At 39.8% G+C, this 16,514-nt stretch overlaps 1 protein-coding gene and 1 non-coding gene across 7 annotated transcripts in view; one reads left to right on the forward strand and one right to left on the reverse strand.

Annotated features, from left to right (window-relative positions):
- The window catches only part of LOC138754303 (endophilin-B2-like), an 88,182-nt gene extending 72,358 nt beyond the window's left edge, over positions 1–15,824 (forward strand). For 2 of the 6 annotated variants that reach the window (XM_069918364.1, XM_069918394.1), the window contains 6 exons: positions 1,554–1,577; positions 7,139–7,228; positions 9,088–9,188; positions 10,827–10,841; positions 13,587–13,818; positions 14,524–15,824. In XM_069918364.1, coding sequence (XP_069774465.1) covers positions 1,554–1,577; positions 7,139–7,228; positions 9,088–9,188; positions 10,827–10,841; positions 13,587–13,818; positions 14,524–14,631 — 570 coding nt within the window. In that variant the 3' untranslated portion in view covers positions 14,632–15,824. The remainder of the gene's footprint in view (positions 1–1,553; positions 1,578–7,138; positions 7,229–9,087; positions 9,189–10,826; positions 10,842–13,586; positions 13,819–14,523) is intronic. The other 4 variants (XM_069918383.1, XM_069918403.1, XM_069918374.1 and 1 more) reach the window with 3 other exon arrangements.
- LOC138752147 (U6 spliceosomal RNA) lies at positions 13,116–13,217 on the reverse strand. The gene has a single exon (XR_011350410.1). It is a non-coding gene; the product is annotated as a U6 spliceosomal RNA (small nuclear RNA).
- Positions 15,825–16,514: the final 690 nt, after the last annotated feature.

Below are 16,514 nucleotides of genomic sequence, written 5' to 3' on the forward strand. Positions count from 1 at the left end.
ATTTTTTAAAAGTCAATTAGAGTTAGTATGGATATAATAAATGAAAGATCACTAATAAATATGGATGAACAGAGGGACCTTGTGTCTTAAGTCCACATTTCCCTGAAAATTGCAAGGCTGGTAGATAGGGTGGCAAGAAGGGTATGCGGCTTGTTTCCCTTCATGGAATGGGGCAGAGATTTTAAAAGTGAGGACATTATGTTGCAATTCACAAAATAACGGGTTAGACCATACTTTGAGTATTGTGTCTGACCACACTTCTGGAATGACGTGTTTGTGCTGGAGAGGGAGCAGAGGAAGTTTACTAGGACGTTGCCTAGATTGGAGGACTTTAGTTGTTAGCAGGGAATTGGATAGGATGGATGTGTTTTTCCTGGACTACTGTGGGCTGAGCAGTGAACTGATAGAGATATGTAAACTTATAAGAAGCTTAGAGGAGGTAGTCAGAATTTTTCTCCTCCCCCATATAAAAACAAAAAGATAGGTTTAAGGTGAGAGGAAGGAGGCTTAAATGGGTTTTAAGAGGAAAGGTTTTTTTAAACACAATGTTGCTGATATCTGGAACTCGCTGCCGGAGAAAATAGTAGAATCAGGCTGATTGCTAGATTTGAGACCTTTCGACAGGGCTTAGAAGGATACTGATCTATTTGAGCAAGGGAGTTTGTGTAGATGGAGAAAAAAGGGTTGGAATGGTCATATTGGGCCAAACGGCCTGTTCTCTTGGTATATAATGTAATGACTCGAGGTTTATTTCTAGTACTCCCTTTGAACTTGCCAGATTCCTGTATCCAGTCCTTCCTTTAAACTTTAACCTGGTTTTGTTCCTTATTCCCTTTAAAATCACCTAGTTAAGTGAAAAAAATCATTATATTACTGCATTTATAATATTTACATAATGAAATGACACGAATTCAATGTGTGTTTTGCATCAAAGTCCGACACCATGAAAGACCCAAGAATGGCAGATGATCAGAGTTTTATTGTTTGGGGGGAAGTGACTGTTGCCACCATCAGGCTCTTTATTGTACCAGTCAAAGTGGGTTGAACATTTCATCCTCATCTGTATATTGCAAAAGGGCCACATTTTCCAAAGCACACATAAATCACATTTTGTGATTTGCTGACCCTTGATTGAATTGCAGTGACTGTTTTACCCATTTTCATGTTTGAATCCCTTTTCAAAAACCATTCTATCTAAAATGTAAGCCAACATTGATTCGTTGGTGTCTGAATTTTCTTTATTGTTAATCTGCTGCCAAGTATATTCCTGTACGATGACAACTCTGATCCAGCAGCGTACATTACCGGGGTTTGTTATTTTTGCCGTGTTATTTATTTAAGTTCTCAGTCAGGGTCTGTAATCCACACCCAAGCATCAGTAGTTAAGACCCTGGTGTTCACAGTACAAATATGTTTTCTGTTCTTCTGCATGTTTGTGTTTGTGTTGTGTTATCACCATTGTTTAACCATAGTTTACATTGGACATCAGTAACAATGAGCTCCTTCTAGTGTCAAACACTCATCTCCTTTCTTGTTACTGTGTGGATTTGCAGCTCTGGAGTGAGGAGGTGACGAAGGTGAGTATTTAAAACCCATGAAGAAACATCATAGGCACTGGAAAAACTAGGCTACTGGTTACTTGGCGATTAATATTGGGCAATTATTCAATAAATATTAAAAGGTGTTTTACAAGCAAGTGCCTTAGAGTTGATCCGTACCAAAGATGCATTGCTTTAAAGACCTCTGGTCAAAATTTGAAATTGCTGCATCTATACTTGTACCCACTTTTATTCTTGGTATTCATCTAGTTTGTTCAAACATTTGTAAAGCACAGTAGGGTACATGACTCTTCTGGTACCCTGGTATGAATAGCCAATGTCAGGTGATAGAGATTTTGGTCAGAAAAGGGAGGTCTGTGGTTCAAAGGCTTGGGGAAAGATGAGTAAGGAGAGTGATGACCTGTTCTAATATAGTGATTTGTATTCCATGCCCTTGAAGTTGTGGCTTGGATCTGATTTAATGACAGCATTGGTAAGGGCATTTAAGAGAATGCTTCCACTCATTATGATTTCCAGGGGATAAATGCCTCACAGCAAGAGAGCAGATTAGTTATGATGGGGGATTCAAGCTGTCCATGCAGTTGTGCAAATTATAAAAGGCAAGAGCACCTTAAAACTGTGTAGAGCAGCTAGATCGTTCCCAATCTGTAAATCCACACAGTGAAGAAATGTCAGCAGGCAGTGAGATGTCAAACATCACAATCAACTAGAGGAAGTTTGTTTTTTGAAAGTGGGACATGATTCTTTGTTAATGTGGAATCTCTCCAGCACTGTAAAGTAAAGCACCTTACACCCAATATTAACAAAATCAGAGCAAGACTGATTCTATATAAAATAAACTGTGTGATCTGTACTTTTTCATGTTTGTATTTTAGATTCAAATTACAGTTCAACTCTGATTATCCAAAATGGTTGAGACCAAACTTATTTCGGATGACTGAATTTTTCCAAAAACTGTTCATTTTTTTTAAAATCAGCCCAGTAGCAACAGCAAATCACTTGTATCAATGTTTAAACAACAACAAACAACAAGGGAAGGCTTTTTAAACATTAAAATAGTGTTTACCTCACCAAATAAATGTTGGCTGCTGCTGATTCCTGTTACGTCCCCCCCCCCCCCCCCCCCCCCCTGTGGTGTCACCGATCCCCGGGGAGGCTTCCTGGGCCGATGCAACACTCACTGGCGAGTCAGTGGGCTCATTTCAACAGGGCTTCACATCCTGGTTCTCGATGTTGGAACCCAACACAGACCCAGTCTTTGCCTGCACATGGTCCCCCTCCCAACTGCCGCTGACGATCACTGACACCACCTCTTCGAGGTCCCACTTCTGCCCAAGAGGGCACTCTCTTTGATGACACTGGGACAAGGGATTCTGACCCCTTGCGGCTGGGAGACAGTGGCGTGTTTGAGGGAGAATTGGAGAGATGAGTCAATAGGGGAAGGTAAAGAAGAAATGGAAAGAGAGAGAGGAGGGAGTTACCTTAAACGAGGACAATCGTTCTAATTTCATGTTGGGTGAATTTTTTTTCAACCTGTGTGGCTCTGAAAAATTATCGGATAACAGGATTTCTGATTGATTTGGATATCCTCATTTTCCTGAAAATTTTCAGAAACAAACAGACATCACTTCCGGGTCTAAAAAAAATTTGGATAAATGAGGATTTCAAATGATCTGAATTTGGATAATTGGATTTGTACTGTACCTGCAAAAATTCCATTAGAATGGAAGTGGCTTCTGATCATAGCACTTTGGAGTGTGTCAATCCTATCTAGCTGCCACAGTGTAAGCAGTTTGCTCTGTATTTACCATCTGACCCATGCTCTGGTCTTTTCATGTCTATTTGGGTGGGTGGAAATCAATGAGTTAAAGCTGCAATATATAGAATACAGTTATGCAACTTCTCAGAATAATCTGAATCAAAGTCAAGCCCTTTTCTCACTGACAGATTTTGATCTTTTACTGCATTTGCTGGAGTTTTCACTCTCCTACGTCTCCTTGGAAACTGATCATTCTCCATAAATATTTTAAATCCAGAAAATCTGTTTGAAAAGTAAACTTAAGGTGCTTTCATTTTTGTTGTTAGGAACCATTGATGTTGCACTTAGATGAACAAATTGTATTGTTTTCATGGGAAAATACATAATATTATTCACTTGAAATGCATGAATGATAGTGTATGTTGCAGCTTTAGCCACAGATGGATTCTTGGCTTTTCCTGGGTATTGTTTTAGATCTAAAAATGGAGCAGTATTTTTAATAATTTGATTAACCTTGCATGGAATTAAGATTACTCCAGGAAATGAAGGGTGTTTGTTAATATGGTGGGTCGAATACTGATGACTCGTATACAGTACCTGACAGTATCAATCTGATCCACTTTATCCTTTCCAACTCCTGCAAAGGGACTACAGTACTCACCACTAGTGCCACCTTGTGTTGGGTTCTATTTTATCTTATTTGTATAACTAATTAAAGGGACAGGCTGATCTTGGTCTTGCTCTTTCATTTTCTAACAATTTATTGATGTTCTTGCTTTAATATCTTTCCTGATTTAAAACAAAATATTGTCTGCGATGATATTCCTAATGCACATTTTCATACAGTTTTATATTAACAATGCTTTTATTTGTTCCTTTCAACAGCTTAAGGAAATACTGATATTTGTGTCTCAATTTTGGCTCTTTGTGCTAAGAAACATTTAAAGAATTTTCTATTTTTCATTTTCTTTCATGAAATCAATTACAGTCACCTCATCCAAACTTAGTTTGACTGCATTGTTTGATATTGGGGAGCATTGTTTGCATTTGGTGGTTTGAACACATGAATTCTTGGTGATCATGTGTTAATCTGTTGGGAAGTGTTAAATGTTTTGTTTTCGGAATTGCATAATGTTTCCTTCCTCGGAATAAAATGACTTTTAACATTTTTGGTAGTACATTTTAAGACTTGTGTCTTTTTATAGGCACATTGATTCATTGAGTTGTCATTAATACTCATTTATGTTTAATTAACTTGCCACTAAACATAATGAATCAACTGTGCAGCCATCTCGGCTGGAAGCAAGCTGCTGTGGGGAAGTGTGGTCACTCTTCACCTTTAATACCAGTGAAGTTACTGAACAAAGCCACTCACCTGATTACCCACATGTAAAAGAGGGGCTCACCCCTCCAAACTACCCCATATTCTGAGGATCTGAATACTATGACTAGAAATTATTCTTTACATATTTGACTGTGATCTTGTTCCTTACACCTAAGCTTTGTTCTTTAGATTGATACAGAGTATCCTTGAGTCTTAAAGAAATGGGTTTGAGAAATCTAATCCCACCTTCAAACCAACTATATTCTCACATAAAGGACCATGTAACACCATTATTAATTGGTGTGTATCTGATGTATTTAGCACACCATACTTTAAGCTCCAAGATACATGGACAATGAATCCATTAACCAGTGTAAAGGAGAAGGACTCAGCCACCAGCCCATTCACTCAGCAACTAAATGCTGCAAATTACACAGTGGATTGTGCCACCAAAATGATTCTAATGTTTTTTTTCTGATTATTTCTCCAGTAAAACACTGGGTAGAGGATGATTACAAATTTAATGTGTGAAATGGATGTTGGTCCCTTGCAGCAGGGTGTGCTCCAGGCTGCCAATAGGAGTTAACTATCTTCTCCATTCTGGCTGACTTTTCGGATGTCAGTCAATTCAAATTGTTGCTCTCCTTGATCACCAGAGCACGAACTAATACCGTGCCCTGATCCTGTCCATTCCCAACTAGCTTGTCATTCTTTTTTTTTCCATCCTATTCATTTTGTTTTGTATGACCTCTACTGTGTTTAAACCATTGCAAAGGATGGGTTTCAAGGTAATTCATTGCATCCAGCAGCTTTGATGAACCAATTAACATAGAATTGTCCACTTGTAGACAACAAATATGTAATTAAGATTTGTAATTTTTTTTATAATGCACTAAAAAAATTACTCTTTTAATTGTATTTACAAAGAGCTGTTTAATTTGGTCATGGTTGTACCAAATTAAATGGCCACATTACAGCCATAAAGACTAACAAGGCTATTAAATGAGTCGCAGGAGTTGAATGTAAATCATGAAAATCTGTGGACACTGTGGTTGAAGTAAAAACACAAAATGCTGGAGAAACTCAGCAGGTCAAACAATGTCCTTTATGTAGCCAAGGGAAAGATACAGAACTGATGTTTTGGGCTTGAGCCCTTTGTCAAGGTGTCCAAACAAAAAATTGGAGGGGGAGGAGGGAGAGGGGTGGCAAAGGCAGGCGATGATTGGTGGAGAGAGGAGGGAGAGGACAGCAGCAATGAGGGGGAGGAGGGATGGCTGGGTGGATAAAGAGGGAGGGGAGAACTGGAAAGGAGGAAGGGGAAAGAATAGGGCCATGGACAGACCTGTGAGCACAGGAGTGTGACTCAGAATTGAAATGGTTGGCTACTGGGAGGTCGCTGTTGTAAACAGAGTGGAGGGGCTGAGTGAAGCAATCTCCCAATCTGTGATTGCTTTCTCCAATGTAGAGAAGACCATATCCACTGTATGTAATAAATTAAGTCCTATGAAATGTACAAGTGAAATGTTTGGGACCCTAGACCATGGTGTGGGAGGAGGTGTGGGCACGTGTTGCACCTCCTGCGGGCACAGTGGAAGGTGCAGGGGGGGAGGGGAGGAGATAGATGAGGAGGGATGAGTGCACAAGAGAATTACAGAGGGAGTGGTCCCTACGGAAGGCCAAGAGGAAAGAAGGAAAAATGTGTCTGGTGGTGGGATCCTGTAGTAAGTGCCGGAAATTCTGGCGGATAATGTATTGGATGTGGAGGGTGGTGGGGTGGTAGGTGAAGATGAAGGGGATCGATGTTTGTTGCGTCTGGGAGCAGATGGGGCCACAGCAGATGTGCGGGAAATGGAGGAGATGCGGGTGAGGGCTGAGTTGATGGTGGTGGAGGGGAAGCCACGTTTGTGGAAGAAGGAAGATGTTTCGGAAGATCTGGACTGGAAGACCGCATCTTGGGAACTGAATGTTTGGGATACATGTGCTCTTGCAGGAACTGTCTGTTCCTTCTTACAGAGCGATTGGCCCAGCATCATGTTTCTTACTGCCCCGATTTGACATGCTACTCTGAAACACTTTTTATAGGTGTTTATGCAAGTTTAAGAGTCTTCATGGATCTCTGGAAGATCTGGCAGTGGACTGCATATGCATGTATCCATTTTACACTCTTGCACCCATGTCTCGAACCACCTCTGATGTGGTTTATAGATGAGGCAGCAGCCAATTGAATTTTCATTGACAAAGACAAACCATCCTGCTGGCCCTTGAGAATCCATTGTCCTTGAAATCAAATCTGTAACGGGAATAACCAAACCCTGATGATTTATTCATCGTAAAGTAGGGCAGGTGATTCCATAAGGCAAATAACTGGACAAAGGTATAATTGTTTTGGAAATTGTAACTCAGCACTGGTCTTTTCAGATTGCCATGTTAATATGCAACATTGTTTAAGTTTCACCTTCTTTCCCCCCCCCCCACCCCCAACCTTTCTATTTGTAGGCGGAGCAGGAATTGCGAGTAACACAGACAGAGTTCGACCGGCAAGCTGAGGTTACCAGATTACTCCTGGAGGGCATCAGTAGTACACACGTATGTCACTGAATGGAACAGGATGTTCCTGTTATCTACCTCTGTTTATAACATGATATCTCTTAGCAGCAGCAAGCATAATTGAATGATTCCTACCAAATACAACACTTATCAGACAAAAAAGATTTAGGTTAATTTGGTATCTTTTTTGGCACAGAGAGTGCTGAATAACCTGATTATATGCTGTATTGTTCTATGTTTGATCTCCTCCAGTACTGTGTGGATTTACTGAGCATCTTGAATGTTTATGTCAATGTTTATGGTAAACACGGCTCCCTTTCGCCCTACTTCATCTCATCCTATCAATGTGACCTTCTGTTGCTCTTTCCCTCATTTGTTTATCGAGCTTCTCCTTTAACAGTTATGGTCATGAGTTCCTTTTCCATGTAGAAGCTTCAGCTCAGTTTACCATAAAATATTCTACATCAGTGATAATCCTTTATTTATAAACTCCTATAAGCTCATTGTGCACACACCAAAACATTTAGCTTGGTTAAATTTTTTAAATAATTTCCAATCTTCAACATGTCACACCCCTCTTTGTATTTTTTGCTCTCTCTTCAATTTTTTTTCCCATGACTACAATTATTAATATTAATAAAATATTTTTTGCTTCCTTTAGTGTAACATAGCAACATGATAAGAAAATAATCGTACAGAAAAACCATTAGTAGAGAAAAACACAGATGCAGTTGAAAGGCCATTCAGCCCATCCACGTTATATACTTGTGTAGGCCAACATTATTCTGATCATATTTCCATCCCTTTATCAATATCCAGTTTTATTTTAAATGTTGAAATCATTGCTGCCACAATCACTGGACCTGGAAGTAAACCTCTCAGCCTCATAATGTGTTGCTTTACCTGTGTTCTTTACTCCAAATCTGATAAATACAAGCCAGAGATGTAACCTAGCCAGTCTAAATTCTCATATTGTATGGAAATGGCCACTTTTGCCCATCACATCCCCACTGAGAATAAGCCATTGTTTACATTAATCCTCGCACATTCCTATGAACTGCCTAATAGCCCACCATCCTGCTATTTCAACCACTTACCTACAGGAGGGGTAACTTTAGAAGTCAATTAACACCTTAAGAACATGGGAAACCCACGTGGCCACCAAGAACATCTCTGCACAGACTACATCTGGAGAATGGAACCTGGTTCTCTGGAACAGTGAGGGGCAAGGACTAACTGCAGTACTACTAACGACCTGTCCAATTAGACTCAACCCCCTGCTCCTTCCTCATGGCCCTACAACTTTTTTTTCCCCCTCCCAGTATGTGAATGTCAATTTTCCTTCTGTTAGTTACTATTGAATCTACATTTGTGTTTCTCTTTGGTTCCTTTGGATGACATGTTACTGCATGCAGTAAGTTGGGAAAAGCACACTAACAGTATTCCTGTATTCTGATGCTCAGTATTGACTGGAAAAGAGAGGCCAGCTAACATTACACAGTGAGGAACTTCAATGATTTAATGGAAATATGTGTAAAGAATAGGGATGTGGTACAGCTATTATATTAGAACCATCTCATTGGTTTGTTAGGGGACTTCTTGCTGCTGGTGGGCCACATTTACAGCCAGTTCATTAATAGGTTTGAAGTTCTCATCCTAACAGAAAGCTGGAAAATGATTTTTCCGTTAGGAGATTGTTCCCCTCATGCTTTCTGATTCATCCAGGGACTGCTTTGCCTTGATGTTTCATCAGGGGGAGATTACATTACTGTTACACAGTTTAGCCCACAAGCATGTTGTTTTGAACCAGGGTGCCTTGAATAAAGTGGTGTTCATCTGAATAATTCAAACCTACAAACTGTGGTTTTTAAAACCAATTGCAACCCCTCCTTTTCCAGACCAACCACCTCCGCTGCCTGCATGAGTTTGTGGAGGCTCAGGCCACGTATTACGCCCAGTGTTACCAGTATACAGCAGACCTGCAGAAACTTTTGGGCAGGTAAGGAGCTGCAGATTTAACAAATAAAGTATCCAGAAGCACTTAACCTAGTTCACCTCAAATTTGACAGAAACTTTGTGCTGCCTCTGGACAATGGTCCAGGAGCATTGGACCTGCTCGTTAACATTCAGTTTACCTGCAACTATCCTGGTCATATTATTTAATGTATTTGATCAAAGGATAAGAACATTTCTGCAGGCATTTGTTGTCCATCTTTAATTGTCTCTAAACTGAAGAATTGTCCTTATGAGGGTTCTGGAGTTGCTGGAAAGTCAAATGGTGGATTTCTTATCCTGAAGCATATAAGTAAGCTTGCTGAAATTTTCTGACTGGTTGATGATTTCATGGGTTTTTTTATTCCAATTCATTTAATTGTTTGAATTAATGTTTTCCAAGTATTGTGGTGGGATGGGAACTCATATCACTGGATCAGTGCTGAAGCCCTCTGGATACCAATCCAACAATTTCCTCAGTCTGCTATTACTTATCACTGCCACTCAACAATATTGTAGTTGGTACAATTGTAGCAATTAATCTCTATCAATTAATCTAGAACCTTACTTTAGAGAAGCTTTAGGTGCCAATGGTCTGCCACCTCTTCCTCCAGCTTAACGTGAGTCAGGTCTCTGATTTGCTCATATGGATGCTGAATTTTATTTTCTGCAAACACACCTAATTTCTAGATCTCCTCATTCATTGTGGTGGCTGTAAGTCGGTCTCATTCAAAGCCACCTCTGATGCTTTGTTGGAATGAATGGATCCAGTTGAAGCCCCGTTTATTCAGGTTGCATGGCCTGAACCCCACCATTGTCTACAATGATCATATTCTGTTAAGGCAACATAAGGTGGCACATGCATTGTTTGTTGCATTATAGAAATTAGATTTGGATGAGACGGATAAGAGCTATCATATCAGAAACACCACACTTGCCTCCTCAAGTTGTACCTTAATCTGACTTGGACCTAAATCACCATTCCTTCCTCTTCTTAATGCCTTGAACATCCCATTCTGGCCCAGTGCAAGAACTCCACAATCATGTACAATGTGGGAAGGTCACCCGCCTTCTTCACAGGGCAGCTAGAACTGAGCAATAGGCATAGCTGTGAATTAATCAATTAGAACTAGATCAGAGGGCATAATAATGATGGTAGTGTGGTGGTTATGTTACTTGTCGAATGATCAATTCAAATCTAAACATAGAGTTAAAGTAACCTCGAGGCCATTGAATTGTTTTGAATCCCATTCACTGAAGTTCATTGTGTATAACCCCATCCCTTATAAACATGATTGACCCTTGCCATCTGAAATGGACACTAGATTTGAATGTCTCCTTTGTGTACTCTCCCTTTTCTCCCTGTATCCACCTATGTATGGATAAAATATTATCTGCCCATGAATCTGAGGGTCTCTTCTTTTTCTCTTTCTCTCTGTAAGTCTCACTTGAATCGGGGTGGGGTAAATTATAATGGCTGTTCATGCCCCATTGTTCATTGCACAGTCCTGAACCAACGGAACAGGTTGAATATTATGACCCGACTTTACAATTAACTTTGATCCTGAAGTAGTATTATTGATTTGCATCAAAGGAAGGATCATTCTTATTTTTATAATTTTTGATTTTCATTTCATGCTTGCAGTTCCAATGGAGAAATGTAAGTATACTTACTTGCTTAACAATAATAATGCTTAACCAATGTAAACCTGTTTAAGATGATTATAAAGAGAAATAATTTCTGCATTGCCTTTATTCTGACCCATATTACATATGACTACACGTCATGAATGCATTCAATCAAAATTGGCCAGCCAAGTTCTGAATATTACTAGTATTTTGGTGTGTGAGTTGGGAGAGGTGCAACGTGGTGGGCGATTGGAGTTGATGTGACGGTGATAAGTGTCGCTGTACCCAAAGGTACTGTAGGCCAGGCCTTGACTATCGCATTAATTGTTGCTGAGATGGCTGCATTATTCTGAGGTGTGCCCTTGGCCTCCCTAGGTTAATGGACATTGAGAAGTGTGTGCTTCTGCATTTAATGTGATCAACATCTCTGAGAGGGGCTGAAAACCATTTCAAAACCGTGGCATCTTGTTACCCTGACTGGAACTACCCTTTTGCATTGTCTTCTGCTCTTGGTGATTTATGATCCTCTCGCCGCCCACCTCTTCCCGTCACCTGCACCATCAGGATGCATGCAGCTTGGAGGCCTCCTCACAGTCCTGAGTTCTAACAGGTCAAGAGCACAAAACCTAACAGAAGCACTGGACAGAGCAGCAATCAAGACATTTTCCTGCTGTTCTTTGTGATTCCCAAAAGAGAGAAGGTATTCCATGCCTGGACATCCAGCAGGACCAGATTCCTTCCTTTATGATTCATAAAGTTGGGATCTAGTTTCTGGTTGTCACTGGTTGTGGACAACACAGTATATATTGGTTGGTAGGGGGTAGCAAAAAATTATATTTCCAGTGGAGACCATGGTGAGCCGATGTTTTGTAAAATTCATCTCCATGATCTGCGTCCTGTGACCACTGTATGTCCACTGATTGTGATTTAATGAAAACCTTTGGAGACCGACCTTGCACTTCCCCAAAATAGAATCTAGAGGAGCATTTGCATTCCCCTCGGGGGTGACTCATCTAAAATGTCAGCCAGATTTCAGTGTTTCTGAGAACGTACAGCTCCCACTCAGATCATTGGAGTGGTGACCTGAATCCTTGCTGTCTTGGAAGCACAGGTAACAGATGCAGCCAGCTGCTGCCTGGGCATCTAATGGAAAGAAGAAGATGATAAGACTCCTGATGAAGGGCCCAGGTTACCCTTTACTTCCTATAGATGACCTCCTGAGTTTCAAGTTCAAGTTTATATATCTTCCGATTGTACCAGTGCAACCCAACAAAACTATTCCTCGATCCACAGGGCAAAAGAGTGCAAATGCACATATAGACAAGCACAATACGTGTACACATATACAGTAAAACCCCTGGTATCCGACACCTAAGGAGATTGTTAGAATCTGCCGGATAATTGTATTCTGTGGCTGCTTGAGACTGCCTAACTTATACACCTGCATTAAGAATAAACAGGACAAAATTACTACACTGTACTTATACTGAACAAACTTCACTTGCATGAATATATACACCTTAAAACATTTTACTTTATTTTCAGTCACATTCTTTGAAAACAATTATCCGTAACTGCATATGCAGGCTTCTCCCCCTCCTCAAAGGTGCCTGAAAGACAAACAATAACATAGATAATTAACACACCCCTCCTTCAAGTTTACAGGTAAAGCCTCTGACCAGGGTGACTTATTAAGCAGGGATAAGGAGATGCTTTAAGAGTCACCCCAATGATGAGCGCCATCAACCAGCTCTTTACCCTGGGCAATGCCAGTGCTGTTTCATGCATTTTTATATTCAAACCGCTGCTATGAGCAAAGCACGACCAAGGCCCTCCACTGGCTGAATATTTGCTCCTGTCTTCACCAAAGGTTTGTGTGTTACTTCAGAGAACATTTACTTTTACAATTTTTAACTTGCATATTTTTTACCTATTATTTTGATTTTTTTTTATTGCCAGTTGCTTGAGGCTGCAGGTTACTTGAATTCTGGATACCAGGGGTTTTACTGTATTGAAAAAAATAATAATAATTAATGGTGTCTCTGGCAATGAGACATTCCACCAGATGACCTGCCCAGTCAGTCTACTCGGAACCATCCCACCAGATCCATCATGTCCTCATCGCTCAATTTCTGCAGGATGTTTCGTGCTGACCACTGCCTGATGGCCTTGTGGTTGGAAAAACTTTTTCATAAAGGATAGGTAGTGTAACAAAGTCCAACTAACTGGGACATTGCGCAGCAACGGGGCCAGGCCCATCCTTTGCAACAACTGGGACAGGTAGAAACTCAGCACATAGTGACACAAAAATAGAGAATACTTCAAGAATTTTCTTGCATCTTTGCGCAGGGCCATGCTAATCTTCTCTGTAACGTTTCAATTTTAGTATATGTGCTGCCTCTTTCCCAGCGGGAGTAGCTGGAGTTTCTCCAGCATTTTTGTGCATTGATTGTACTTGACTCCAGCATTTGCGGATTTTAAGTAATATTCTTGGCTTTTTAAAAAAAACTCAATTATGCAATGAGGAGATTTATCTTGGGATGGAGAAATAAACTGATTCATCCTTCCTCTTACCATTCCTGGCAGCCGGTTATAATCAGACCTTTAGCCTAGTTACCTGCAACTTTAAAATGCATTCAAATGCTAACATGTTTTGGTAGTGATTGTTTTTCAATTTAAAGGAGTGTCTTTGTGTTGTTAACTAGAACTGAAAAAAAACTGCCATATGATTTACCTTTCAATGTGATGGCACTAACTTTGCCTCCGTTTATTTCAGGTTCTCCAGTGCATTTGTGGGTAACACAAACACACCGGTTCCATCCAGTGGTGTTTCTCCGTCAGCTGCAACCATTCCTGTAGTTCCAGCAGCAGCGGGACCTTGCAACCAATCAGCATCCTCACTGACGTTCACCGAAGTTAGTCCTCCTTCCAGTGGGACAAGGAAGGCTCGTGTTCTCTACGATTATGATGCAGCTGACTCCAACGAGCTTGAGCTCCTCGCTGATGAGGTTGGTCTCCATTGAGTGGTCGTCTGAGAATCACTTAACTTCATCTTTCCAAACTAGTGGACAGGGGCTTTTGTGAACAAGCTAACACTTCAAGATGAAGAAGCAGAGCAGTTTTATTGAATATGGATTGAGCTCAAGGCTAGATCAAGCTCAGTCGCTTGGCCCCATTATGTTTTGTCTTGAGAAGCATGGATATTTTGGTATTAATTCTTGGCTGGATAGCATCTCTGGGGGGAAAATTCCTAAAGTTTCTTTTCAGATCCTTAACAAATTGGGTTGATACTCATCCAACTTGATTTTTCTTTTTTCTGACAAAATAGATTTGATTTCTGTTGAAATGTCACTAATGGCATTGTTCTATACCTCTTGTCAAACAAATGGTTTTTGAATTGATTTGTTTGAAGGGTGGGTGATGATTTTGCACACTAGTGACATAGTTGCAAACAAGCAGAGCCCTGTTTTTGTATAGTCAGCCTGATTATTATTTAACACTTTGCTGGATTAAATACCATTAGAGGATCAGGGACGAGATCATTAGAGCTTGGATGTAATTCAGTCTTCATTTTAAGTTCATATGATCTGACCTTGTTTCTGTTATAAGTTGCTCTTCACATTTGCCACGTAGTATGTTGCTCACAATGGAAAAATGTCAGAATGCAAGACTTGGAATGATTTAACTTCTTCTTTCAATGTTTGAATTTTCAGCTCATCACGGTGTATAGTCTGCCGGGAATGGATTCTGATTGGCTGGTGGGAGAAAAGGGAAACAAGAAAGGCAAAGTACCTGTCACTTACTTGGAGCTGCTGAACTAGTCTTTTCACAGAACCTCTGCCAGAACACGCAGGGTCACCACTTGCAGAAAGGCCATGCAGACATTCACCAATTTCATTTCATTCATTCCCAGTTGTTTAAGACTTTTTTTTAGAACCTCATTTCTACCATAAAGGTTAAAAATGTGCAAATAGTTATTACGTCACTTTTTAAATTATTTTTTTCAATTTAAAATATCAAAGATGTGTTGAAATGTGACATTTGAACCATGTGCTTGGAAAAGCTTGATATATTAAAACAAAATAGTGGTCCTCTATGGGAACAAGCACTAAGCTTAATGGTTGCATGGTTTTTCAAGAGGCTTTTGTAGTGCACACTGAAGAATCCCTTAAAGCAGATTTACCCACTTTGCAGAACTCCATTAATGTATGGCCATATCACATAACAACTCATACCATCAAGAATATTCAGGTTGATTGTTTTCTCCCATCCCATTGCGGGAGAAATAAAGATGTATGGGTGTACAACAACCCTTCAAACACAATAAGCATTCATGTACCTGGAAGACTATTTACCTTTAAGATGGAACTTTCAAGTCCTGTGTGATTAAATCTTTGCTTGTCATTTCAACCCAAGGGCTTATTGTGTCTTGAATTTTCACAGGGGCTTGCGGTGTGCACAATGCTTGTACATAGGGTGTGGTGGGATATGGCTGATGCTCAACACACTGAGAAATGGAATTATCTGTGTTTGAACACAAAGATATGTTGACTGTCCTGAATGCTGTTTTTCAATGGCCAGTGTCGTTGTCATAGATCAAAATGTTTAGTTCACTCTCCTGGTTACAAGAAATTTCAGATGTAATTGTTTTCAGAATAAAATACATGATTTGCAATCAAGAATTGGATTAAATCAATTATACACTATAGTTCTCTTTTTTATAATTTTTTTAAGGGTATCTGTTTCAAAATGGTTTTTATGCAAGTTAATGGAATTGAACACTTAAGGGCATTGGAATTGTACTGCAGTTTTTGTCCTCTTCCTGTCAGGTATAACTGCTCACTCTCCTTGTGTAAATGTATAATGCAAAGTCCTGATTGTTGTTCATACCTCAGCTCGTAATGTCTGCATCAATATGCATCAACTCCTTCAAATCAATTTGGGTGTATTTGCTGCCTGTTAATGCTGTTCTATATTTAGTGAATGAAGTTTAATAAAGCATTCCTTAACCAGATACACTTCGAGTAGATTTTCATTCTCAAACACCTTGGTTTCATCCTGTTGCAGTATGTTGATCCAACCTGTTACTGTGTTGTAGTTAACTGTAATTTGTTTTCTAATTTGTGAAATGAAAGCAGCCACAATTGTAAAACAAAGGTGAGTTGACTTGGTGAAAAGTCATAAATTTTCACAACTGCATGGAGACTGATAGGGCAAGGAACCAGTTACAGCTGGTTTTATCAGTATTGTACAGAACATCAGTATTGACACCTTTGTTAATTCCATGTTTAATTTTGTATAATTTCAAACTACATTTTAAAATGGTTTAATTTACATGGAAAGTGCCAGTACCAAAACAGTCCATTAATACACATCCAAAAGTTTTCATTGTTGAGAACATTCATTCTAAATTCAATGCCTGATTTAGCGAAGGTTTTGAGTTGTTATGACTGGGCAACATGTAAAAAGAAAGAGGATCATGAGAGAGATTTTCCCCTTAAGACTTAGTTGAATTGAAGTAAGTGGATGCAAATGAAAACGCAGCCAGCCTTTTCAAAATAACCTTCATATTGAAACTCTAATCAAACTGTTTATTTGTTATCACCTTCCACACAGGTTTACTGATAACAGTGAAAGCATTTGTCTGGGAACAGGATGGATGCTCTCAGCTTCTACTTTTTATGAGAAAGAATGTGATCATTCA

This window comes from Narcine bancroftii, chromosome 1 (genome assembly GCF_036971445.1).
Source record: "Narcine bancroftii isolate sNarBan1 chromosome 1, sNarBan1.hap1, whole genome shotgun sequence".
Taxonomy (NCBI): Eukaryota; Metazoa; Chordata; class Chondrichthyes; order Torpediniformes; family Narcinidae; genus Narcine; species Narcine bancroftii.